This window comes from Lepidothrix coronata, unplaced genomic scaffold (genome assembly GCF_001604755.1).
Source record: "Lepidothrix coronata isolate B3197 unplaced genomic scaffold, Lepidothrix_coronata-1.0 Scaffold55, whole genome shotgun sequence".
Taxonomy (NCBI): Eukaryota; Metazoa; Chordata; class Aves; order Passeriformes; family Pipridae; genus Lepidothrix; species Lepidothrix coronata.
Window position 1 is genome coordinate 3,106,750 of NW_016690235.1, and position 26,278 is coordinate 3,133,027.

At 40.9% G+C, this 26,278-nt stretch overlaps 1 protein-coding gene across 2 annotated transcripts; it reads right to left on the bottom strand.

Moving 5' to 3' along the window:
• Positions 1-12,325: 12,325 nt before the first annotated feature.
• On the bottom strand, positions 12,326-25,726 carry CUNH9orf72 (chromosome unknown C9orf72 homolog). 2 transcript variants are annotated; one of them, XM_017816485.1, is made up of 11 exons: positions 25,687-25,726; positions 23,714-24,199; positions 20,704-20,763; positions 19,713-19,808; positions 19,007-19,071; positions 18,185-18,257; positions 15,248-15,364; positions 14,305-14,540; positions 13,753-13,810; positions 13,119-13,228; positions 12,326-13,036 (listed from the first exon to the last, which is right to left on the bottom strand). In XM_017816485.1, exons 2-11 carry the CDS (start codon positions 24,155-24,157, stop codon positions 12,850-12,852), a joined length of 1,446 nt encoding a protein of 481 aa, XP_017671974.1. In that variant the 5' UTR covers positions 24,158-24,199; positions 25,687-25,726; the 3' UTR covers positions 12,326-12,849. The 2 variants fall into 2 exon arrangements, with proteins under 2 accessions (XP_017671974.1, XP_017671975.1); XM_017816486.1 differs by lacking the exon at positions 25,687-25,726 and adding an exon at positions 25,186-25,669.
• Positions 25,727-26,278: the final 552 nt, after the last annotated feature.

A 26,278-nucleotide genomic window follows, 5' to 3' on the forward strand; every position in this document is an offset into this window, starting at 1 on the left:
AGACAATGAATGGCAAACAGGATAATCCCAACTAAACCAGCATTTATGCAACTGAATCACTAAAAAAAAAAAAAATCAGAATTCTGTCTTATTTGAGTTGTTTTGTTGGGTTTTTCTTGTAATTGTTATACAAAAACTGTTACAATGATTTACAGTTCTCATCTCACTGTTTCTAAGTGCCTTAATGAAAATTAGTCATATGGCAGATTTCCAGGAAGATAATTACTAAGAGCCTTGTTTACTTTCTCCTTTACCTTCTGCTTCTACTTCTACTTCCATTTCCCCTTCCCTTTCTCCTGAAAACCACTATGTCCAGAAAAGGGAGCAGAGAAGCTAGTAATCGGAATTACACGTCACCTCCCATCAGGAAGATTCAAGAGTGACTGTGTTAGCATTTTTGCTACACAGCCAGCTAGGAAGTCTTTGTGGTTAACAAAGAGATTTACCTGCAAAGGAGAAGGACAGGGAAGACTTAGGCTGGTCTTTTTTTTGCCTTCCCCAAGTGTGTGAAGATCAGCATTATGGAAACACCATCAGGTTTCATTGCTGATTTTGGGTGTCCATATGAGCAATCCTGTCAGATGCTGATGATGTGTCTGCATCATCAAGGCTGTGAGATACTGTGCTGCAGAAATACATTACAGAGCAAGCCCAGCTTTCTTACTGACAAGAAATTATTTGTCTCAAATTGACTTTGGGACGTGTCTGTGCTCGGGGCAAAAAACAGCTGTTTTGTTAAGTAAAATTTTCTACTTTCATGAGTGTTTTCTGCCACTCTTTAACCCACAACAGTTATCATACGATCCCAAGAAAACTTCACAGCAAATCAAATGTCTCACTTAATAAAACAAACCAGTTCTAAAACTTAATAGACCTTGAATAATTCCCGTTCTGAGCCATTTTTAGCTGGTTTCAAGTGGCTCACCACAATCACTTAGCACTGATTAATGAGGTATAAACCTCATCACCTTTTATCTCTGCAGCCGCCTGCCTGTAGAGTCATTTGTACTTATCAGAGCAATCTCTTAACAAGAAAAGTAAGGCAGCAATCCAGAGAATCCAAAAGCTGTCTAAAGTCCACACTATCTAGATGACTGTGCAGTCATTGGAGCTGTTTTTTACAGATACATTCCACAGATCAAGCTGAAACCCTGGGATGCTGCCATGATGTAAGCAACATCCTTCCAGCTTGTGGTGAATGGCATTTAGCTTTCTCCTGCCTCAGAAATCATGGAAACACATGGATCTTGCCCTTGGTTTGCTTTCTTCCCCTCACCTATACCCTCCTCCTGCCTGGAGCCAAGCAGATTTCAAACATGAAACACTAAAAATATTCTGGTTCTGAACACTGTCCTTAAGTCAGCAAAATCTGCACTGCTAAACACGGTCTCATGGAGTATAAGAACCAGATGGGTCTTGCTTTTGTTGGAAAAAAATAACAATGCTGTTTTAAATAATGGCTTTATTTTTCTCCAGCCATTGGCAAGACTTGACATGCAGAATAGTCAGCATTCCACAATTTCTGCCCACAAGCAAGTGTGAAATGGCTCCAAGATGCCTGGCTTCTCTGTACTGTAGGAGTTTTTTAATGAGAAGCCAAACTTCTAATAATTGGAGATGCTGCAACACAAAAAGCCCTTGGAGAGGAATCATGCTACACTGGAAACACAGGAACCTGCAGCAATTAACACAGTAATAATTTGCTTTCTGTATACTGATTCAAACAAATAGTGAAAAACTTAAACACTAAGTTTTTCTACAACCTCATCCTTTAGCTGATATCAAAAGATATATTTCAGTCCACCTCAGTTGCTTTTGAACAAGTCATATATCTTTACAAGCATTTAGACGTAGTATAATAGTTTTAAAAATTCATCTTATAATAAAGAAATACTGAAATATTTGCTGAGGCATGTTCCTGCCTTCTTTTTCTGATGTATGTTTTTCTGCATGAATTTTCTGCTAGACATAAACATTAGCTGGAAGAGAGGAGAAAGAAGGATGGAATTGGGTAAATGCATTTCAACAATATTCTACAACAAGAAAGAAAAGTATAGTAATCAATATCAGATATGGGGGAAAAAATAGAAGCACATCAATACAATCATTCTAATATCTATTTAGTTTTCACCATTCAGATTTTTTTTTTAAAGCCAAAAATTCAAATTAATTTATGATAAATCCAGGTCATTTTTCTAACTGAGACATAGATCTCAAAGCAGATTACTTCCTGCCCCATGCCATGCTTCCTTTGAATATAAAAACTGGTTGGTAGTCCTTTCTCTTCTTCTTTTGAACTTCCTGGATAACTAACCCTTTCATTTTCCCTTTTTGTGCACTTATACCCATTATTTGTGATCAGGGATCTGGTCAGAGGGTAGATGTGTAGCAATGTTTCAGTTCGTACCAGGAATACTTTCCTAAAATCATTCATGTGATCATCATCTTTCCTCTCTGTGGTTTGCCTCACTTAATGGCCTGTATAAAATGAATTGCATCCCATTAAACAGAATGGGAAGAGATACTCCAGCTAGTGAGCAGTCAAGGCGTGGAATGGACCTAAAGCTTGTCTGAAGCACTGTACTGCTTTAGACAATAGGGACTTCAAGTCCTCAGCACCAATTATTTTGCTTTAGGTAACCACTCCCACAGTGTTTCACCAAGTGCTAATGTGATGTAGCAAACCAAAAGACATATGTTTGAGTAATCACACAGGCACACAGTAATTCTCAGGCTGTTCTGTGCCCTGTGAATTCATATGCTGATTTTTGTCTCAATACTGTGGTTGTCACACACAGCTTTGACATTCTGTTTCCCTTTGCACCCCTTTACCACTGGGTTCCCCAGCACACCACCGATGGTCTCTTGCTGCTTTGCCCTCTTCAGCATCCTTCAGCCCTTTCTCACCTTCCAAGAAGGTTTTGACTCAGTTTCCCTGACCTCCATAAATGGATTTTTTTTTTTCTCCTCACTTGGGAAGAATTTCATGCCTAACCAGTCCAAGTCCTCCTCCTTCCACCCAAATCCTTTGTTGGCACTGAAGTAAATGCTACCCTTTCAGCACAGTGAGAACCACACAGTTCGTTATTGCTGTGTCATTGTACTGTTCTTCTCAGCTTCTTCCTCAAAATATTCTGAGAAATCTCTTTGCAAACAGAGAGCATTTGAAATCCCACTGGCTGCTCCTTGATTGGTTGTCACAGGCTCCACCAACTGCAGCAAAGCTGTTTCCAGCAGCTGCCTGCAGATAGACAGGAGGTCTCTGTGCACTGAGCAGGGCAGAGGATGGCTTTGTGACCTCTGTCACCCAAGTTATCTAAAAGCCTCCCTTTCACAACCCAAAGAACTGATCTTTCATTGCACAGCAGAATAACACTGGCTTGTTTTGAAGAAAAGTGGTAGCCTGTTTGGCTTTAAAAGCAAAAATGTTTTCAATCTCTGCACAATCAGGCTCTTCAGAGTTCAGATAAATGGTTTCAAGTGAAAAATTCTTAATTCTTTCCCATTTAAACTGTTTTAAGGCCATGGGGAGATTTCTCCTGTCATAGTAAAAACCTCTCTGTCCTTCTCTGAGATGTAAAGGCAAAAGGCAGAATTCGAATAACAAGGCCTCGTGGGAGGCGATCCGGGTTCCCATCCTGCTCCTCTTCCTTGGGTAAGCCACATTCAGTCTGGGACTCAGAGAACCAAACTGCTGCCTCTTGGATTCTTCTTCAGTCTTCTGCAAAATAACTTCTCTTTCTCTGAGCCAGACTCCAGCATCTTTTTTTTTTCCTCTTTAAGCTCATTTCACAGTACCTGACAACAAGGCAGGTGTGGGAAGTTCAGCAAACAGCTGAGACCACCGTGAGCACCTGCTCTGCCTGCCTGCGCAGACGGGACCCGACCTGCAGCTTTCAGAAGCAGGGCTGAAGCTCCGTTTCAAAACTGCTGCTCTCAGGTTTCTCTGTGATTGCAGCCTGTGGTTTCAGCATCACCCTGGCAGTTTTTAGCTGTCCTGGGCTTGCCTCAAAATTGTTGCAGTTTCCAAACATTATGCTTTGTAGAAGGGTTGTACTTAGTCTAAAACACATACCTTTTGGCTTTTATTCCGACGCATTGGTTTTGTAGTATGTGACATTACTAGGCATCACAAATTAACAAAACCAAGAGACAAAAAAAAAAAGTTTTTAGCAAAATGGAAGGCACCTCTGGTATTCAGTTAGTGAATTTGCACTCTCAGATAAAATTACCATACAAGAAAGCCACATAAAAGTCACATAAAAGCTGGAACATTTAATGCAGCCTTCACCAACATAACCATCTGCTCAAGCACTGTATAATTTTCTTTTATGGTACACAATTTCAATTAATGAAACTCCATAATTAGAAAACTAGATATACTCTGACACTACTGTGTAAAGCTATAGATTTGGCCACCGTTTTTGGTAATAAACGTATTCACGAGCTGACACTTCCTTGGAACTAATTAAAGATATCATGTTGTCTCCATATCCATGAGACCAGTCAAACAGACATTGCTTTTCACATGTGACAGAGTGATAGGTTTGCTCAAAAATGGGCAAAGAAATCTACTGAAACATGAAAAGGTGTGAATGAAAACTTGGTGATTAGTTTGAAAAGGGACATACTGAAAGTTAATGGAGTCTATTAGCTACAAATTTTTTTATATTAATTTTTTTCTTAAATGCATTATCAGAAAGGTTACTGGAATGCTTTATTGTATTTTTTTCATATCTTCATAGTTTACATTTTGTTTGTTTATTTTTTATATGTATGTGAAAATTTTGCCTGAAATAAAGATAACTGTAAATACAGCTCAGCCAATTGCTACAGTCATGTGGGCCACAACTATCCTAAAAGGCATTCAGAAATATAGCTGTCTTTCTGTGGAGAACTTGAGGGATGGTAAAGGGTCTGAAGTACAATCCACATTTTATAAAGCCCTATGGCAACTATTAGCTGGCATCAAAAAGCAACTTTATTTGATGTAGTCACAGGAAATCAAACATCCATAAGTGCAGTGCAGTCAAGACGTGATGGCATAGAGGAACTCCCTGAACCATAACCACAGGCTTGTTTTGTGAAGTGCTGTGCCACTAACCTGTGTCCCTGTACCCCATAAGGAGCCTTGTTAGTGACTCTGTTTCCCCATCCTGGAGGTCCTGGCACTGAAAACTTGGCTTCCTGCCCACTATGGAGCTCATAAACCTCTTGGCCTCGGCATACTGGAGATCTCATGGGGTGCATGGTCCCACAGCAGCTAAGGTCCTACGGGGGACCTGTGACAGAGTGAAACAGAAGTGTGAAAAACAAGTTACTCTGTTGATCTGGTATGTTGGTTCATATAGTGAGAACCTGCTCCTGCTTAGTATGAAAGAGTCAGGGGAATGGAGCCTAAAGTAAAGCAATTATGTCTACTAAGTACAACGAGGATGAAGTGAACAATGGTAGGGGAGCTTTGAGTACAGAGCCACTCAAACTGAGCTCTACTGATGGTAAAGTTACATATGCCCAGTATTGCCTAAGTGACAGTATCAGAAATACCAAATTTGGATGTAGATGTAGCAAAACTAGGATCAATGGCAAAAACCAATCAGGTTTGGTGTGCTAAGAGGAGCTTGGTGGAGTAAGGAAGATGCAAACATGTCAAAAATGTCAGCTAATATTAAAAAAAAAAGAGGAGAGAAGTATGAAGTCAGGTAGAGAAAAAGGTAATCCTCTAGCAACAGGAGTATGAATGTCTGCAGACAGCAGTGATGCTGACATGCACGCCCCAGACCATTGGCACATTTCCTTCTAGGTTGATCATTAATCAAAAACATGTTAATCAGTTTGCATCAGCTACCTTTCAAGTCTCCCCTGAAGGGAAAATGTTAGACCTTGGCAGTAATGATGCTAAAAGCAGACTGAACCCAAAATGTTTTTCAGCCTGCCAGTGCCCAGTTCTCTGCCAAAAATTGGTATGAAGTTAATTAGTCATTACTTACTGTTCAGGTCCTTTGTGCTCTCTGTTTTGTCTGTGCAGCTGTCCTTGGCTATGAAAAAAAACCCCCAAAGGCCAGAAGGTCCTTCCTCCAGATCCTAGGTTATCAGAAATTGTTTTCAAATACTGCTTTCACAGAGACAGGGCAGAGAATGCCAGCAGGAGATGAAGTGATGCAGGATTAATCTCCAGTGAAGAGGCAGCCTGAGACAAACAGAAATCTCAGCAAGGACAAACTGTTTTGCATCCCTATGGATGAATGCAGAAGGCTAAACCTGCAGTTTCATCGGTCAGCTACACTCCTGAACATCTCAGCAGCAGTAAAGAATTATTGTATGTATAGGTGGCAGTAGTAAATGTCAGTATTCCTTGACCTGTAATTTCTTATGTTGCTGCTTCTACTGAAAACAAAAGGTCTGGCCGTCAGTCTGTTTAACTGACACAGGAAAAGACACCCTCTTGTACTATGAGACCATTTCCTAAATCAAAGAGAAGCTGGTGTTGAACTCAAAGTTTCATCCATTAGCTTTTGGCTGTGGTAAAATTTCAAACATTTTGGCTTTTTATTAGATAAAGATTAGGGCTGAAGCTTCAGATGTTTGCCTTTGAGCATCATGTTTTTCCTTTGAAACTCCAAAATATCCAAAAATATCTTAATTGATTTTACTTACTTACCCTTGCTTATATGTCTCCATAACTCTGTTTAAAGTCTTTTCTTCCTTGCTGTAGAGAGACGATTCTACAAAATTAGAGATGATTCTCCTGATTAGCCCCCATCTTTCAATTAAAGGACAAGCATTAATTTTACCATGGTACACCCTGTAGAAGCTACACCCTATAGATGCAGTATTCCTACACTTTTTATTTTGGGATTCATATAGTAGCACACCCACAGTTTCACTGGTGAACCCAGGGCCACCTTTAAGCTTTTGCAGTGAAGCTCTGGTCAGGACAGACCAGACAATTCCATGAGCAACATTGATAGGAGCTGGCCTAGACTGAGCAGGTGGGTGGACCCACAACCCTCCAGAGGTCACTGCCCACCTCAGTTTTCTCTGGCTCTAAGGAACAATGGCTGCACCCCATCCGTCAGACTACAGCACCACAGGACACCTTGGGCTGGCAGGGACCTCAGGAGGCCTCCATTCCTACCCCTGCTCAGAGCAGGCTCAGCCCTGGGGTCAGACTAGGCTCAGGATGTTATCCTGTGGGGGCTGGAAACCCTCCAAGTGTGGAAATGGCACCACCTACCTGGGCTCATGCCCACTGCCAAGTTGTCCTCATGGGGAATAAGATTTCCTTATCTCCAGTCCCTCTGGTTCTGCTCAGCTCGCTGCCCACCAGGACCCAGGACCTTCTCTCCAGAGCTGCTCCTGGTCTCACAGGCATGGCTGCCAGAACTCTGCCAGCCTGGGGTGTAGCTGCCCTTTTCCCCTGTCCTTTCCTCCTGCTAGTCCTGGTCCCTTTAGACAGCTGCCCTGCCCTCATGTACATTGAACAGTGGTCCCTGCCTTGGCACCACTTGTAAACCTGAAGGTGCACTTGGTCACCTTCCCAGGTCACGGATAGAGATGTTAAACAGGACAAACCCCAGGGCAGACCTTGTGAGATCCCACAGGGCACCAGCCTCCAGGCAGATACGGCCCAGTGACCATCACCTGAGTCCAACCACCCAACCAAGTAGTCCTCTGAGGGGCCACCCACACACCCCCCAACATCCAGCTTGGTTACAGGGACATTATGGTAGGGTGCTGGAAGCCTTGCTGAAGTCAGCTTAAATTGTATCATGTTTTTCACATATCCACAAATCCAGTCATTTTATCACAAAAAGTAATAAGATGGGTGAAGCATTTTTCACTTTGGCAAGCTGTGCTCTCAGTTGCCAATCACCTTCTCCTTCGTCATGTGGTAAGACATGAGCTCTAAGAGGACACATGCCATGATTTTTTCAGGTACCTGAGTAAAACTGGTCAATTTACAGTTCTCTAGACTGTCTACTGGCCCTTTTCTAGTTGTCTAGGGCCTCATACATCTGCATGACAATAGAGACAGAAATACCTAAGAGAACAATTATCAATTGCAAGTTCTGTTGTGCTGAAGTAGAAATTTCTCTTTCCTCTGATATTTTGCTTTGAAAAGCTGCCCTATGTTAATTGAAAGACAGAAGTTCTTGCAGGGTGGCTCTATTATTTTACTTAGAACTGAAGTCACACTTACTTGATGGTCATTATCAGGATTGTGTCCTTTTTTTCATACTTCTGAGCCTTAACTGAAAGTCTTCTCTGTTTGGAATCTCTAGACATACACATGAACGGCACAGCTTTGAAAAGCAAGACAATTACTTCCTTTAGTCAAAATATCAGGTGAAGAACTTTGTAAATAAGGACAATCTGTGGTGGAGTTCCCTTGGTGTTTTGTCCAAGCAGGAGGTGTAACAGCAGCTCTATCTCAGGACAGAGATAAACGACACAACCACATCCTACTCATGGGCAAAAAACCTCCTCTGCACTCTAACGCATATGGTTAGTGCCTCCTCACTGTTGAAGAGGACAAAGTACATGCTTTGTAAGTTCTGATGAGACAACAGAGGTGAGCAACATGCCTGTATAAGATAGTCCTCATGCTTCGGACCACGTTCCTTTATCTTCACAGATCTGAGAATAGGAAGAGAAAGGTCTGTAACACCTTTTCCCAGAAAAGAATGCAGTGTCGAAGTCCTGGCATTCTATATTGGCATATCATACTGCTGCCTTAGGGATTAGAACATCACCAAAATGCCTATTCTGCTTTGGAATAAAACTGACATTACAGCATATTGGTATACAGACTTGGAATATCCTCTGTGGTCCTCACAAATCAGACATTCCAGTGGATATCTTTCTGTGCTACCTTTATGGGTATTCAAAGACGAGGAATAAAGTGCTGCTAAAAATGCTCTAAAACACTACTTCCCTTTCAAATACAACTGGAGGAAATAAATTTGTCATTTTCTTTTAAATGTGAGGAAATAAAATCTTGAAGAAAGGTATTCACTGACTGCTAGATAAAATATATGGGATTAAAGCTTTTTAAAAGTAGAGGCTAAATTCATATTTGAGCACATCAGAGGCACAGCAAGTCCCAGCAATTTCAGCCTGAAATAAGTAAGTCCTTAACAGAAATGGCAGAAGCTAAGTAATATATGACTTTCATCAATGACATTAACATCCCAGCATAATTTTCAATTTAACAAGAAGGAAGAAAGATTTTTCCTTTAATTAAAATGATAAAAGATAATTTTGCTATCAGACACAGACCGGAAATTCTCTGAAAAAAATCAGCAACAGTTAAAGTCAAAACTTGTGCATGAATTTTATTAGTTTGTTTCCTGAGCAAGATTTACAACACAACATGCAGATACATTTAACAATGTACTTCACTACACATTCTGCACTTGTGAGAGTGCACTTGTGACAGCTGTGCAACAAAAGCAGCAATTGAGAGAGGCTGTAGTTTTTAGTAATTTCAAAGTGACAGGATCTTCAGTAAACAAATATCTTGATTGTTAGTAGTGTCAGTGTTAAGTTTCCAATACCTATCAAGCTGAAAGGGTTAATTTCAGCAGCAGATTTAAAGCTCCTTAGATTTTGGCACAACTTCTACGTTAGAAGTTTCAGCAGTGTTTATTAAATTTCTTTCACTATCTTAGACATGACAGTAAAAACCTAAGCAAAATCAGGCTCTTTTCTAATGCCTCAATTAACTGAAAACACAGAAGGGAACGGGAATGGTAGGAAGACTAACAGAATCTCAGCACAAGATACTTATGTCAGCATAATTCTGACAAGTTCTTTTGATGAATTGCCAAGCTCACTGCAAGAGTCCTACATGCATGTACAGCAAAAAGATGGTTCCACAAAATGTAATTACTTTTGCAACCAGGTAATGCTGATGATGGTCATTGACAAAAATGCTGTGCAGTTGGGGATAAATTCCACGTCTTTCAGAAGCTCTAAACATTTAATTGCAAATCTTTGTCTTTCAGAAAATGTAAGGGAATTTTTGTAAGGAATCTAAATAAGGGACAGTATTTCTTTTAAAATCCAAGTGTTAGACATTTCAGGAAAAGTTGTGAATCTAACTTCTGTTAACTTTTATGCCTCACTGCATGAAAGTAACACTAAAAAGATATTTTGAAAACAGAAACCTGTTAACCAAGGAGTGTTATAAACAGTGTAAGCCATAAAGCAATCGTGGCTTCTCCAATCACAAGTGCAGCTCCTTCACAATGAATATTGAGTTATAACTTTATACTGAAGCATGACACAAATTCCTGTGTTTGTCCAAAAAGAGAAAAGATACAACAACATGCAGTACAGATGTACCCCTGATTTCAGTGTAACACACATCACCAAAAAAAGGTCTGGATTTCAACTGACACCACATCACTCTACTTTCTACTGAGAAAGAAAGGTTGAGGCATACAAATAGAAAATGTGTTTTTATTTTCAAGAGAAAGTGGGAGGTGTGCTAAGCTGAACTAAGAAGGTAGTCAAGCTTAACAATGAGAATTAACTTAGTAAAATACTGATCACATTAGTTCATAGCTGTGCTTGTTTCTGAATTAAGGATTGCTAAATATATTATTGGTGATGTAAAATTAAAAAAATACTGGTTTATCTTTTAATTTGTCCATCATCTTGGTATTCTTTGGGAAGGTCTAATACTTTAATTTGAATGTTTTGTCAAGCACTGGAACAGGCTCCCCAGGGAAGTGGTGGCATCATTGTCCCTGGAAGAGTACAAAAAATGTGTAGATGTGGCACTTAGGAACATGTTTTAATGGTGGACCTGGCAGTGCTGGGTTAATGGTTGGACTCAATGATTTGGGAGGTCTTTTCCAATCCAAATGATTTTATGAACCTTATTGAAACTGACAATGGAACTACCAGTAGCAATTTACAGACAGAAAGACTGACAAGTGCTGTGGAATCATAGAATCAGTTGGGTTGGAAGGGATCATCAAATCCAACTGTTGATCCAACAGCACCATGGTTACTAGGCCATGGCACTAAGTGCCACATCCAGCCTTACCTTAAAAACCTCCAGGGACAGAGAATCCACCACTTCCCTGGGCAGCCAATTCCAATGCCTGATTACCCTCTCTGTAAAGAATTTCTTTCTAATATCTAACCTAAACCTCCCCTGGCACAGCTTAAGGCCGTGCCCTCTTGTCTTGCTGATCGTTGCCTGGGAGAAGAGACCAACCCCCACCTGGCTACAACCTCCTGTCAGGGAGTTGTAGAGAGTGATGAGGTCTCCCCTGAGCCTCCTCTTCTCCAGGCTGAACAACCCCAGCTCCCTCAGCCTCTCCTCATAGGACTTGTGCTTGAGTCCCTTCACCAGCCTCGTTGCTCTTCTCTGGACCTGCTCCAGCCCCTCAATGTCCTTCCTGAACTGAGGGGCCCAGAACTGGACACAGCACTCAAGGTGTGGCCTCACCAGTGCTGAGTACAGGGGAAGAATCACTTCCTTGGACCTGTTGGCCACGCTATATCCCGATCCAGGATGCTATTGGCCTTCTTGACCACCTGGCCACCTGCTGGCTCATGTTCAGCCTCCTGTCAATCCAAACTCCCAGGTCCCTTTCTGCCTGGCTGCTCTCCAGTCACTCTGTGCCCAGCCTGTAGCACTGCAGGGGGTTGTTGTGGCCAAAGTGCAGGACCCAGCACTTGGCCTTGTTGAACCTCATCCCATTAGAATCAGCCCAACTCTCCATCCAGTCTGTCCAAGTCCCTCTGCAGAGCCCTCCTGCCTTCCAGGTGATTGACACTCCCCCCCATCTTGGTGTCACCTGCAAATTTGCGGATGGTGGACTCAACCCCCTCATCTAAATCATCAATAAAGATATTAAACAGAACTGGGCCCAACACTGATCTCTGGGGTTACCACTGGTGACTGGCCACAACTGGATGCAGCACCGTTCACCACAACCCTCTGGGCCCGGCCCTCCAGCCAGTTCCTAACCCAGCACAGAGTGCCCCTGTCCAAGCCGTGGGCTGCCATTTTTTTCAGGAGTGTGCTGTGGGAGACACCAAGTTTTCAGTTTTGTGTTTTGGAAGAGCTCCATAATGCTGGATCGCTGCACACTTCACTGCAGGATGTGCACAACAACACATGACAGAGTATCCTGGTTGGCACTTACATGCACAAAGCTGCTTGAATAATGACCTAGTTCCCATGTGCAGCACGCTGCTGTTTAGGCTGCTAATAATCAACAGCTTGCACACAAGAATAGTACCTTGTAGTATATTAAAAATTCCAAACGTTTAAATGCTCTAAAAGAAGGAGCCAGCAGTGTTAAAAAGGGATATAAGGGAATTTTTATATTCAGATTAGTACCACATACATATGAACAAACACTTTTAAAAACTCTTGGAAACTCTTGGAAAGTGCCTATTCTGAAACCTCCATGATTGGAGACGACACACGTATTGTTTTCCGTGGAAAAACTGAAACTACTGACACAGCAGAACAGTGAAAAACTGACATACACATGAAGGAAGTTTCTGGAGAATGAAAATTAAAATGCTTCCCTTTATCATACACCAAAACATGTTCAGATTTATTTTCTAAGCCAATATGGCCAAGGATCCTCTGGTAACATTTACTTTTACAGTTAAAAAAAGCACATAGAAGAGACAAATGCATTAAAATAATCATGCTTGTCTAGCTAAGCTGATATACCCTCTAACAAGACCCCTCCTGCTTCGGACACACTTTAGTGTTACTGAGCTCCTGAGGCCACATCCTCAGTCATCAATGATTGTCACCAGTGTGGTGTCACACTGACAGATTCCGTGCAATATCAGACGTGGAGAACTTTAAAACGTCATGAGCATATCACGTTCTTGTACACTGGTATAGAATGGCCTCCCAAAGATGAAGGAATGTAGACCCGGTTTAATCTTCTCAGCCAATGCCATTATTATGTTAAGATCGCCCTCTGCTGTTAAGTCAAGATCTACCTTCAAGCTACGAAGAGACTTAAAAGGTTTTTTTCCTTTTTGTCTGCAAGAAAATAAAAACGTGTGTTGTAAAAAAAGGCATAAGAGGTTTCTCAGAACCTGATTTCTATTATCTGTTCACTTACGTGTCATCCTCTATGTATTTTATTAAAGTTAAGGCTTTTCTGTGCAAGACCAGCAGAAATTGTGCAAGGAAAGTACTCCTTAGAGACAAGCCAGGCTTCAGGTGAAAGATCTGTTAAAAATTATATCAGAATATTAGGTAGACATGGAAATTCGAGAACCATTTTAAGAATGTGGAAAATAAAGAAACATTGCAAGCACATGTAATATATCCTTAATTATAGCAAAGCAGGCAAATAACAGCAGATTTTTACATACAGTCAACCTGCTTGCTTAGTTTTCTATCTGCTCAGATGCAATACATTAAGCTGTTTTACAATTCTGTTTGGATACAATATTATTTTTCTTTTAAGTTAAAATTATCTAAAATTATTCTCAGTCAGGTAGCTTTCTCAGTACTGTAATTGTTGACAGTGTTGCACAACAATAGCACATGTGCATTGTTTTTCATACCTATGCAGGAGTTTCAGTATTATACTAATATTTTTCTTTCTACTTGTGTAGAGACGAATCACAGCAGGACTATGATGAAGAGCTACCAAACCAACAAATGACCTATTCACGTTACATTATTTGTTACTAGAGCTCAAAGTAGTGAACTTTAGCTCTTGTTCTTTCTGAAAAAGCAACAATTACCTGATCCAGAAAAGCTTTTACTAAAGTATCTCGATGCAGGATATCTTGAAAGACATTTCTGTAGAAAAGAAAGGAAACAAACATGTGAGGTAACACCATTAAGGGACTCTAACCTTCCAGCATCTCAGCACAGCAACAGCATTACTATTTACAATCTGGTTGAAATTAGAAGTGAATTTAAAATTTTAATGGTTTCTGACTTTTTTAAAGCTAATGCAGAATTTTAAAGCAAAACTTTCAAATGAAATTAAATAAACCCAGGAAAGTCACTGGGCTGTGCACTTAGCCCTGTTATAACCCTAATTAAACAGGCAATAAAATTAACATAACATGGTCGGAATTAGCACTGAAAGGGAATTTCAATAATATTTAATGCAACAAAACTACTGGAGGACTTGGTAAATTCCTCCGAATCAAATGTAACTACCAGCACTGAAAGAGCTTCTTAAAAGCAAAAAAATTTCATGTACTTTATTAGCAAATGGGCTTTCTACCCACTCACTCTCCTGTCCCAAATCAAGTCACTCTGTGAGATGTGAGAGGAGTACGTACAAATCCGGCGTAAAACTCTCATCAGTGTGGATAATGTGATCTTGAGACATTTCCTCATCTGAATTAGCTCTCCAAAATGCTGTCAGCTCTGATCTCATGTATCGTCGTTGGTTATAGATGTGCTCGTGACAAGGGGGCATCTGCTTCACTGTATTGACATCCACATCTATATGTGTGGTAGGGTATGGGGCGTACATTACTTGACGGAAGGGCAACACGAAGCTTCCTGTTGCGTCCTGGTTTAGTGAAAAAAAAATATTATTCCAGTTAAAAGTGTGAAGCTGTACTGGAACTAAACAGTATTAAAGCATCATGCCTAAATTTTATACCCCATTTGTTCAAACATATTTTATTAAAGAGAATTGGTGGTTGTATCCTAGTAATAAGTCCTTAATACTGGATGATTCCCTTAACATAACAGTGAAAACAGGCACTGAGGTGACCTGTGTATTACAGTATATCATCACCTGGCTCATAAGCCCATTAGCATAACAGTACTATATTTATCTGGTAAGTTCTGACTGCTCACCAGAGCAAGAAACATTGTTTTTCTATTCATCTTCACACATTGTTGTAGCCTATTTAAAATACTTGGAAACTGCAGGACTGATGCAACTGTTCCTTCTTCGGTTTTGGTACAACACAAAAACTTAATGCTTTTTGGGATTCCAGCCCCAAGTGGACAAAAGAGTATAATTATTGTACCTCAAAGTACAGGAACAATTCTGAACAACCCTCAAGAAACAGATGTATCACGGAAAAGACTGGTTGGGAATTTTAACATGCAAATAGTTACATGGAAAGCCACAGGACCAGAAAAGAATCAAGGGAAGATGACGTATTTCTTCGAACGTGAATGTGTGCATGCGTATGTGTATCGTATGCACACACTGGAGGATGTTCTTGAACTACAGAAGAACAAAACTTTCCTACGTATACTTACTTTAAGTAAGCCTTGAACAAAAAGTCCTGACTCGTATTTGAAAGATGACTCACTTCTACAGAGCCTGGAACACTTTCGTTCAGATGGTGTAAGAAACAGACACAATGTTCTCACAATCTGCATTAAAAAGAACAGTTTTGAAAAACATTAAAATGTAAGGAAGTGAGTCTGACTAGACCATATTAGGCACTTCAAATGATGAACAAAAGTTGACGACACTTATTAGAAAAGCCAAAACTTTACCAAGGCCACAGAACAGTGACATGCTTACATTATTAAGCTGTACGCCATGCTATTCCAACTTCTTGTCAAATGATGAAAAAATCCAACACTCTTTTGCAAAGTGTGCTTTTCATCCAATTATGTAGAACAAATCACTTTTGTATTCTTCTACCTCTACTACATAAACATGAGCCACTGTGATTATTTTCCTAGCCTTTTAAGTCTCTTATTTTATTCATTCCATACTGAAATAGCAGTTATTGTCTCAAATCAGGCAAGTCAATTTCCTAAATAAGTACCCATGCTTATTTCCTCAGTAATTTCCTTAAACTCTCAATTAAAATGAATACAGGTACTTCATTATCCATTTTCAAACTCCTGAAACAGCTACCAGTAATCACTCCAAATACAAAATGTATTCCATTCTGCTAATCTTTCAGTCTTAACCCGCAGTGTCCTATCTGTGTCTGAGGTATTTGAAAAGGCTCTATCAAGCACAATGTCTTTCTGCAGTATCTAAAACAATGACAACAGAGTTTTTGACTGATGCTTTTCGCCACAAGATGCCACAGGTGTTTTTTACTTCAAGGCACGCTAAAGTATGCCATTAAGGAAGCAATTACTTCAGAACAGTTGTACCGTGACACAAGGAGCATGCTGCTGATAAGAACACGTGTAGAATTAATGTATGAAATTTACCCTGGATGTATCTTGAGCCTCACACTCTTTTACACTGTTTTTTTTCTATAGTGTTTAGCTTATTGATACATAATTCTACATATTCATAACCATTTAGACCTTAAATCCTTTTCATTAACTATTTCACGACCTGTAAGCTTTTTATAACTACCTACGCCCTTAACATTTCTTTATATTATATACAGTATGTGTGTGTGTGTATGTATATAACATAACATTTCCAATAACCTAATAAATCTTACATGTCTGAAGACCTACATATTAACAATGGTTAGCTGATTTCAGCTAAGACCTGAGAATTTTCTTCTCTCTGGTTTCCCTCTGAGTTTCAGCAGTTATTGTTGATTTGACCAGAGGTGCTTTAACACCATTGCTAATACATATAAAACAATGCATCCCCTCTGCCTCAATTTTTATAAAGGACCATGAACTGTTTCTTTCAAAACACAGGTTTACTAAAGATGCTTTGAATTTTTAAAAAAAACCTGTTATATTTCTTTATGGAAAGGAGACCTACATACTATGAAACACATAATATATAATATATATAGTTTACATGTAATGTATAATATATTCAGCAGGCCCACTGTTTGCAATTTTTATTTCACACTGAAGAAATATACGTAGGTTCCACGAAACACAAGCAGCTCATGATGCAGAAGTATGTTTATTGCCCAGTGCTAAGATGAATTATGCAGATACTAATTGCTTAAGAGTATACAGACAATACCAATTGATGTGGTTATTGTCTGTATACTCACTGTTAGCAGTGTTCCCCAGGACTCAGTTTTGGGGCCGGTCCTGCTTAATGATGATCTGGACATGGGGAGTGAGTGCACCCTCAGTAAATTTGCTGGGTGAGAGTGTTGATCTGCTTGAGTGTAGGAAGGCTCTGCAGAGGGACCTGGAGAGACTCAATCAGTGGACAAAGGATAACTGCATGAGGTTAATGAGGTGAAGTGCCACGTCTTGTACTCGAGTTACAACAACCCCCTGCACTGCTACAGGCTGGTGGAGGAACAGGATCGGCTGGAGAGCTGTTCAGCAGAAAGAGACCTGGGGGTGCTGGTCGACAGCCGGCCCAATATGAGCCAACAGTGTGCCCACGTGGCCCAGAAGGCCAATGGCATCTTGGCCTGTATCAAGAACAGTGTGGCCAGCAGGGCTAGGGAAGTGATCATCCCCCTGTACCCGGCACTGCTGAAGCCACACCTTGAGTACTGTGTCCAGTTCTTGGCCCCCAACTTTAAAAATGACACTGAGGTGCTGCAGCATGTCCCATGAAGGGCAACAGGGCTTGTGAAGGGCCTAGAAAATATGAGGAATGGCTTATGAGGAATGGCTCAGGGAACACCTCATCATTCTCTACAACCCCCTGAAAGGAGGTTATAGCCAGGTGGGGGCCAGCCTCTTCTGCCTTGCCTGCAGTGAGAGGACAAGAGGAAATGGCCTTAGGCTGAGGCAGGGGAGATTCAAGCTTAATATTAGAAAAAAAATTTTCCCTGTTAGGGTGGTTGGGCGTTGGAATAGGTTTCCTGGGGAGGTGGTGGAGTCACCATTCTTGGAGGTGTTCATGAGGTGCCTGGATCTAATGCTGAGTGACATGGCTTAGGGGTTACAGTGGCAGTGCTGGGGGGACAGTTGGACTTGACCATCTTAAAGGTTTCCTCCCTCCTTGATGATTATATGACATAGCTGAAATGGATAAGCCAGTCACGTCTCTTCAATTGGTATATTTTAGCTAAAGAACCTAATTTTAAAAGCTCAGACTCATTTACTACTCATATACTGTATCAATTAAATACATTGGTTTTCTTATAGTTGTCAGAATACAGCCAATAAGGCAATTTTCAGGAAGAATTATCATCTGCAAGACCAGTCAGCTAAAGATAGCCAGATAACAGTATTCCTTCCTTCTTCAACCTCAAGTACGTGTATAAATAAACTTTGTTCCAAGTAACACACTAACACTCCTGACAGTTAGCATTTAAGTTCAGTTTTTGGAAAGTATGTTACCTTATTTACTTTTTCTGCACTGCTTCCTACAACTACTGAACAACCACAGGTCTGCAGGTGTGAACTAATTGCACTGCAAGTAAAAACAAACACAGGTTAATACATTTAATCAAACTTTTCAAATGAAACAATTATCATCTTGACAAGAAGAATAAAGTGCTCCTATAGCCTATAGGCCCATAACCATAGGACTTTCAACAGCTGTGTAAGTAACTACTGAAATGCAAAAGTTCAACAGTTTCTGCAGTATTGAAAGCATATGTGATGCTGTATAAATAGAGGGCACTAACCACTACATAAATCAATGCAGTTACACAGGAGATGTTATGAAAAGTAAAAGAACATCAATTAAAACCTATGAAATATGCTTTCCTGCAGGAAGAGATCAAGTTGCCCTCAAGTTCAACTAGTTCCACTTAAACATTAAAAACGGAGGAAAAAGAGAAATATACAATTCAATAAGCACTCTATACACATACAATATTTATACACAACCCAGGTTTTTTGCTATTTCATAAAAACGTAAGGTTTTGACTTACAGTCTCAAAAAATTAAATATAAGTATCAAAGAAAAATTATATTTGTATCTTTGACAACCATCTACAGAGATGCAGCTATTAGCCCAGAGTCATTATTCTAAAAACACAAAAGCCTTTATAGCATTTTATAGACAAAAATCTCAAAAAGCCAAATACGTGTCACTGTCCCCCCTCTTAAACTATTCCAATACAAGTTCACATGCACATACAGACAGATACATTAAGATGCACACACAAGTTTAAACCATTTTACTACAGCATAAATCAAAACTGAATTTCATACTTGAGAAGAAAGCCTTCATGGCAACTATCCCCAATGTCATCATCATTTAGCACTGTGTCACTTATCTGAAATACAAGTAAATATATAAAAAAGTTAGACAAGGATCTGAAACATCTTCCAATTAATTGATTTTCACTTTTACTGATAGTTGGGAACTTTTGGGGAACTATTTAAGTTCCAAGATTTCCCTAAAAACCACAATCTTAAAAAGACCTTCTGACTTCAACAAAGAATTTTAAAAATGAGAAAGTCACTTGGTTATTACATGTTCTTCCCCAGTCACAAGTCAGGTTCCTCCTAGTGTTTTTTTATTTCTATGACCTTGTCCAGAACACTTTAAATTAGTGAATGTCAGATCACTTCTACTTCTTCCATATAGTGAGAACACTATAATACACTGAAAAAGGTATCAAAATCAAATCCATTTATCTGTCCATTCATTTTTGGTTGCATCAAATAGTCTTTGCACTCTTAAAATGGTATCATCCTAAGCAGTTAATTTTGCTAAGTGCTGACCATAAAAAACACTGCCATTCCCTACACCACTTAGAAGAACTTGAAGTGAGACAAAGTTACAAGAATTTAGGAAAACAGTGGCCTTTTCTCTGCCAAAGTGAGTATCAAACCAGAGGGCCAAATTTACTTTTTTTATCCAGAAGGCTAAAGCCACCTTTTTATTCAGAATATAAATAAAACAAGGACTTACATCTATTTCTTCTGGAACACTGTGTGATTTCATAGATGAAAGGAGTTCCATTACAGGAATAACTTCTCCTGTCAGCATTGGAATGATGCTCTGACCCTGCACAATAAATAAAATGCTTGAAGGAAAAGCACATTGGGTAGTGTTCAAAGTTACTAATATGAACTTGCTATATTACATGCAAAACATCGTTAACGTTAACTTCCTATTATTTGGAACGGTGGTATGAGCAGAAATTGATGCATAGATTTCTTGGGCTTTACTCTTCAATAGACATGAACTGGAAACACATATTTGGCTTCCCAACATCATGTCTTAAATGTATTTCCGGAGTCTTATGCTAATTTTCACAATCACTTTTGATGGACCTAGACAAGAAGTATTTGGAGTGAGCTGATCTGATCATCTTATATTACATGCAACCACTGTTAAGCATTTTACATCTAAGTCTGATGTTTTAACAGTAACAGGAAACCAAAACCAGGCACATTAGTTATTAACATATAAGAATACTTCTCTGATTTACCTATCACAAGAAACTGAAGCCACAATTTCACATTTAGAGTTTCAGAATCAAATTCTTTTCACAGTCTTATCCATTAGGTCTCCAACCACATTCCAACATGACACTCTGTACATCTCTGTAACTCAAAAAGATGACCTAACCTAGTGAAAAACCAACCTTGATAGGAAGCCGGCATGACTCTATGGAGAGCTCCTGCCTTTATAGAGCTTCACGTTCAAGTACATGACTTTCCTTTTCTGAAAGGTAATATTCTTCACAGATTTCCCTAAAGTGATGAAATATAGTTTCCTTCTACTTGATCACTGCTCCCATTATCTTCAAAACCTTTGAATCCTGTGCATGGCACATCATCAGCTAGTCCACAGTATCTTCCTCGATCCCAAAAATAAGCAGCAGTTCTACAGTCATCAGATGCAGCCAAACAATTTTGCAATGGTGTGCCATATGCATGAACCAGGTGGCCCTTACCTGATCCTCCATTCTTTCTGTGCCTTCCAAGACAATCTTCTGGAAATGTTCTTGCCTCTCCTGAGCAAGAGAAGCAGTTAGATACAAATGCTCTGTTATTTGTTTATGTATGTATGCACACAACAGTCAAAGGGTACAGTTTCTTCCCTGTGGAGTCATGCTTCTTAGATTCAAATTTTGATGTTCAAGTCTCTTTTCTTTTATAGAGTTGACTTTAGCAACAAGTGATGTCATGCAACAAAGATCAACACTCCCTGCTCTGCCCCCCATCAAACCTCTCCCATGCTTGGGCAGGAGTAGCAGGATAGGGAGCGTGTGATGACAATGACAAAACATGAAGTTTCTTCATTACAGATCAAGAAAATGCCAAATGATCGCATTATGGCAAGGAATTCCATTTTATGTATGAGGGTTCCTGATGCAGCAAGAGAAAAATAAGATCTCCAGAATGAGAAAAGTTATTTGACTGGGGAGGGTAGGAAAAAAAGACTTTTTTCCCCCACCTCTTGAGACACTGACAAGTTTTCAAAACATTGTCTTATTAACCAAGTATAGGAGACATGAAACTCAAAATACACAAAACACAATCTACAAGAGACTGAACAAAACTCTGAAAACAGACTCAGCAGCAGCTGAGTAGCAAACTGCATTAAAAATGAACTTAGAATGGAATCAAGTTACTATTCACAAAGAAAATTCAGCATTAATCACTAGAGCAACCAAAACACAGAAAATAGCAGATGCTGAGTGAACTAATAATATGTTTTGCTAGAAGTTGACAGGTTATTGCATTGTTATTGGTTACTCATAAGTTTTCTGTGACCAATCTACTCAAAGTTAACCAACTTCAGGTGGGAAAAGAGTTTTCAAGGGTTTTTTTGAGCAGATGAATAGGGAATAAGCTAGAGTAACTTGTCCTAAAACTTGCCCTAACCACCCAGAAGACACATCTTTGGATAACAATACTGAAACAAGCCAGATTCCTTCACATCACCTCTGCCCTTCAGTTCAGTGTCAGAGAAGTAAGATCCTTGACAATGATTTTAAAAGAAGTCAGTCTTCATGAAGATAAGGCTGAACAAATAGTGTAAGCCCCATCTTTTTGGAAACATAACTCCCCAAAATTATTAGACAAACATCTAGAATATAAATTGAAGTAGATGAAAAGGGTTTCTAATCCCATATTGACGACTTGCTTTAGACTTGCTTGTCCTTCTATGACACTCTGAACACTGCTCCATGTTTCTACTAATCCTCAAGTTCAGAAGGCTTCTTCTCATCTCAAGTCTACCTGGAACTGCTGTCTGCCTCTACACAGAACCAGTGAGAGCTGGTAATTACAACTATTAGAACTTCCAGAACAGGTAGACAGCTCCTTTCAACATTTTTTGTTCTATTTTATATAACCATAGTTGTTGAACTGCCTCAAAGCACAAACTACAGAATGAACATGTTTTAATTCATTATTATTCTACAACTCATGCCTAAATTTTTATCTACATTTTCAAAGCAGTTTTCTCTTCTATAGTTAAAAATGAAGAACTGCAGATATATCCAGGGATCTTTGATCGTCCTTCAAGAAAAAAAAAAAAAGACACTAAATATCTATTTCAGAATGTATCACTCTCTCATCACTCTCTCAGCTAACCCAGCTGACCTATCTGCTCCAAGAACATCTGAAAAAGAACAAAGAACTTAATGACTAATTTCTGAGGAAACTAGCAGAAAACATTCTTTTGCCATTTTCAATGCCACTTGATGTCATTTTTTTGTCATTTTCAATGCCACATGTTTTTCCACTGTGAAAACATACCGATATGGATCAATGTCCAAAAACTGAGAATGATGGATAATCCTTATTTGACCACCCATGTTAGAAGTCAGTACAGAGGGCACTAAATGACAGAAGCAATGTAATCAGGAACATGAGACAGCATTCACTTACATCAAAGGCACTAACATCCAGCAGGCTTTTAGAAGATTGTATTAGGAGTGAAATATTTGTGTTTCTACTGTATTGAAAACGAACTTTATGTATTATCCCTCCACTAAAAAGTAAGCCCCAGAAGTATGAAAAGCCAGTGTGATGGAAAGCACTCCCAGCCATCATCAGGCAATACAGCAAAAAGGAAACATCACCACAAAAATTAACATCGGCTTGTTATTTCTGTAATCTTAATTAGTTCAGATAAAAGCACTCAAAAAGGAAGTGTACAGTATGTTGTCTGCAGATGGTAGAACAGAAGATGTACAAAAACTTTATCAGACAAGTGAGCATTGGCATACACATTACAGCTGATCTGCAATCTACTGTTCTAAGACAACCTGGATACCATGAAGATGACAAACATTTTAATTTTTATTATTAGACTGTTACTTTTAAAGAAAAATACATAATAATTTTCACTTAATAAGGAAATATCCATAGTGTCCCCAAAAGTCAGAGTTCCAATTCTTCAGAGAAATTTAGCATGTTTTCCTTTTTGAGTTTCACAAGTAAATGTATTTTTGTGGTTCTCCCTTTAGTTCTACAGTTTAACCCCTGCCAAACTGTTTGTTAATACTCTTTTTTTGAAAAATAAAACTGTAAGAGCAATGACAGCATTAATTGCATCAGTTCCTTTTTCTGGACCTCAGCAGCGAAAACAATGATTTGAAACACAAAACTTTACAATTTCACCTAGTTTAATACACAAATTGATACAATTAAAAGCAACTACTTAGATGAAATTCAGAGAGATGAAAAACTATACAGGACACCTGAGACAGCCTCGCAGAGGTTATATAATATTACAAGGATAAATCACGTGGCTAAAAATCTCAACCTTGTATTTGCTGACATAGTAATTTCATAACTTTTAACCTTCAGAACTGTGTACTTGTAGAGGTTAGTCTCCTTAGAATTTTTGTAAGTTTTGAATTGCTACATTAAAGGTGTCACAGAATCTCAGTTTTTGCTTTTTCACATGACAATCTAACAACTGATTTTAGTAATGAACAATTAACCTACCTTATGCATCCATATTCTTCCTTTCCTTATAATATGTGTTAATCTATCCACGCACACTCTGTGAAGTGGCAGGTAGAAGCCAAGTTCACTTTGTGGAAGTATAATTGATAGTCCATATGTGCTTCTGTCTCCATTCCAGTTTCCATCAAAGATTAATGACACAATGATTACCCTTTTTTCTGCCAAAACAAAGAACTTCACATCTATTGCACCACTTTCTGCATTCCGGAGTATTTCTCCATTCAGAGTGTGGTTAGCAAGAAAAGTTATTTCACCATCACTGAGAAGTACCTGTTCTGTCTTTGGAGCCCAGATATGCCGCACTCGAGGGCCAAGAATATTGTCCCAATAAGCAAAAGTGGCGGCTAATAAAGGTGACTCGCCATTCAAAGAGATCTCTGTTTTAGCAACTGCAGGAGACGGTGGTGGACAAAGAGCTGACATGCCTGTTTCCTCTCTCGTGTGTAACTGAAATGCTTACATCACCTAAAAGAAAAAGGTTTTTGCAGGAAAAAACAATAAATTAGAGCAGACCTCATTATCATCTCATCTTATTTTTACATGACCAGATATTGATAGGACAAGGGGGAGATGTTTTAAACCAAGAGAGGAGATATTTAAATTAGATGATAGGAAGAAGTTCTTTACTGTGAGGGTGGTGAGGCACTGGAAGAAGTTGCCCAGAGAAGTGGATGCTCAGTCCCTGAAAGTGGTCAAGGCCAGGTTGAATGGGGCCCTGAGCAACCTGATCTGGTGGGTGGCATCCCTGCCCAGGGCAGAGTGGGTTGGAACTAACTGATCTTTAAGGTCCCTTCCAACCTAAGCCTTTCTACAATTCTTTTGTTTCCAAATAAGACTCTCAACCTGACTTCTACACCTGAGATTTCACTCACTGTAGACTTTATTAATTCAGGAAGCGTGTGTATATATATATATATATATATATATATATACACATATGTATACGTTCCACATAATGAAGAGGTATGCTTTACAAACGTTAATCACACGCCAAATAGCTTTTACTCACTACAGAAGTATGAGGAGCCTGCACAACACACAACTTCTGTAAGGAAACTCACACAATAAATACATCCTTTACATCACGGTGATGTGCAGTGTGTTGTGATACAAGGCAAATGCTCAGCACTTTATAGAATGTACTGATGCATAATTCTTTATCTTATGCGGAAACAGTCCTTAAACATTTTCCCTAGCAGTGTCCAACAACTCTAGAGCTTCCCGCTTCTGATGGGGCTGCAGAAGACAACAGGAAGTTCCACCTCCCCTAAAAGTTATGCTACAGCCACAGGAAGACATTAAAAATAAGTTTTGCAAACCATCGCAACCCAGGACAGAAAGCTGTGACAGCTAAACCCCACTCATCTCGAGGAAACCTCCCATGACCAGAACTCAGCTTTCCTTTCCCGTCTGTCTGCAGCACTGCACAGGACAGGAGAGGGAACACCCACCTTACAACAGCAGCTCTAACTCAGCAGACCTCTGTATCTGAACTTCTTTTTCCTTGTGAGTGCCCCACATAGGATCATCCAGGTGTATTTCCTCACAGCAGGGGCGTAAAGCCCCTTCCTCTCCGGCTCCTCCTCAGGAGCCGCCAGTGCCCCGCCCGGGGAAGTCGAGGCCCACTGACTTGGCCATCTGACACCGCGATTTCAGGGTTTTCAGGGAAGACAGGGCGCCAGCCTCTCGTGCCTCCCCGCAGTGAGGGGCCGACCGGAGGCTCGCTCTCCCCACCGCCTCTCCAGCCGCGGCACCTCCGCGCTCCCGGCCCGGATCAGGCCCGTGTCGCACCCTCCGGGTCTGGTCTGAACCTCCCGGGGAGGCGGATGGGGAACAGCTGCGGGGAGGACACTGCAAGGACACCCCGCTATCCCCCTCGCACAGCGGAGGGGCCGCTGGCCCGGCCCCAGCGCCACCACCCCCCGCCCGGTCCGGCCCCGCGCCCCCCTCACCTCCGCTCCGGCCGCCGCTCCGCGCCTGCGCCGGCCCGCCCCCGCCCCGCCCGCTCCGCGCGGGCTCCGCAGGCGCAGCAACGCCTCAGCCGGGGGGAGCGGGGTCGGTGATCGCTGTGTGACCCGGGGAGCGGGGCCGGTGTGTCCTGGCTCAGGGGAGCGGGGTCGGTGATCGCTGTGTGACCCGGGGAGCGGGGCCGGTGTGTCCTGGCTCAGGGGAGCGGGGTCGGTGAGCCCTGTGTGACCCGGGGAGCGGGGCCGGTGTGTCCTGGCTCAGGGGAGCGGGGTCGATGTGCCCTCCGTGACCCGGGGAGCGGGGCCGGTGTGTCCTGGCTGAGGGGAGCGGGGTCGATGTGCCCTCCGTGACCTGCAGAGCGGGGCCGGTGTGTCCTGGCTGAGGGGAGCGGGGTCGATGTGCCCTCCGTGACCCGGGGAACGGGGCTGGTGTGTCCTGGCTGAGGGGAGCGGGGTCGATGTGCCCTCCGTGACCTGGGGAGCAGGGCTTGTGTGCCCTCCGTGACCGGGGAGCGGGGCCAGTGTACCCTCCCCGGACGGGGACGGAGCGGGGCGCGGCAGGCGGGTCACTGCGGGA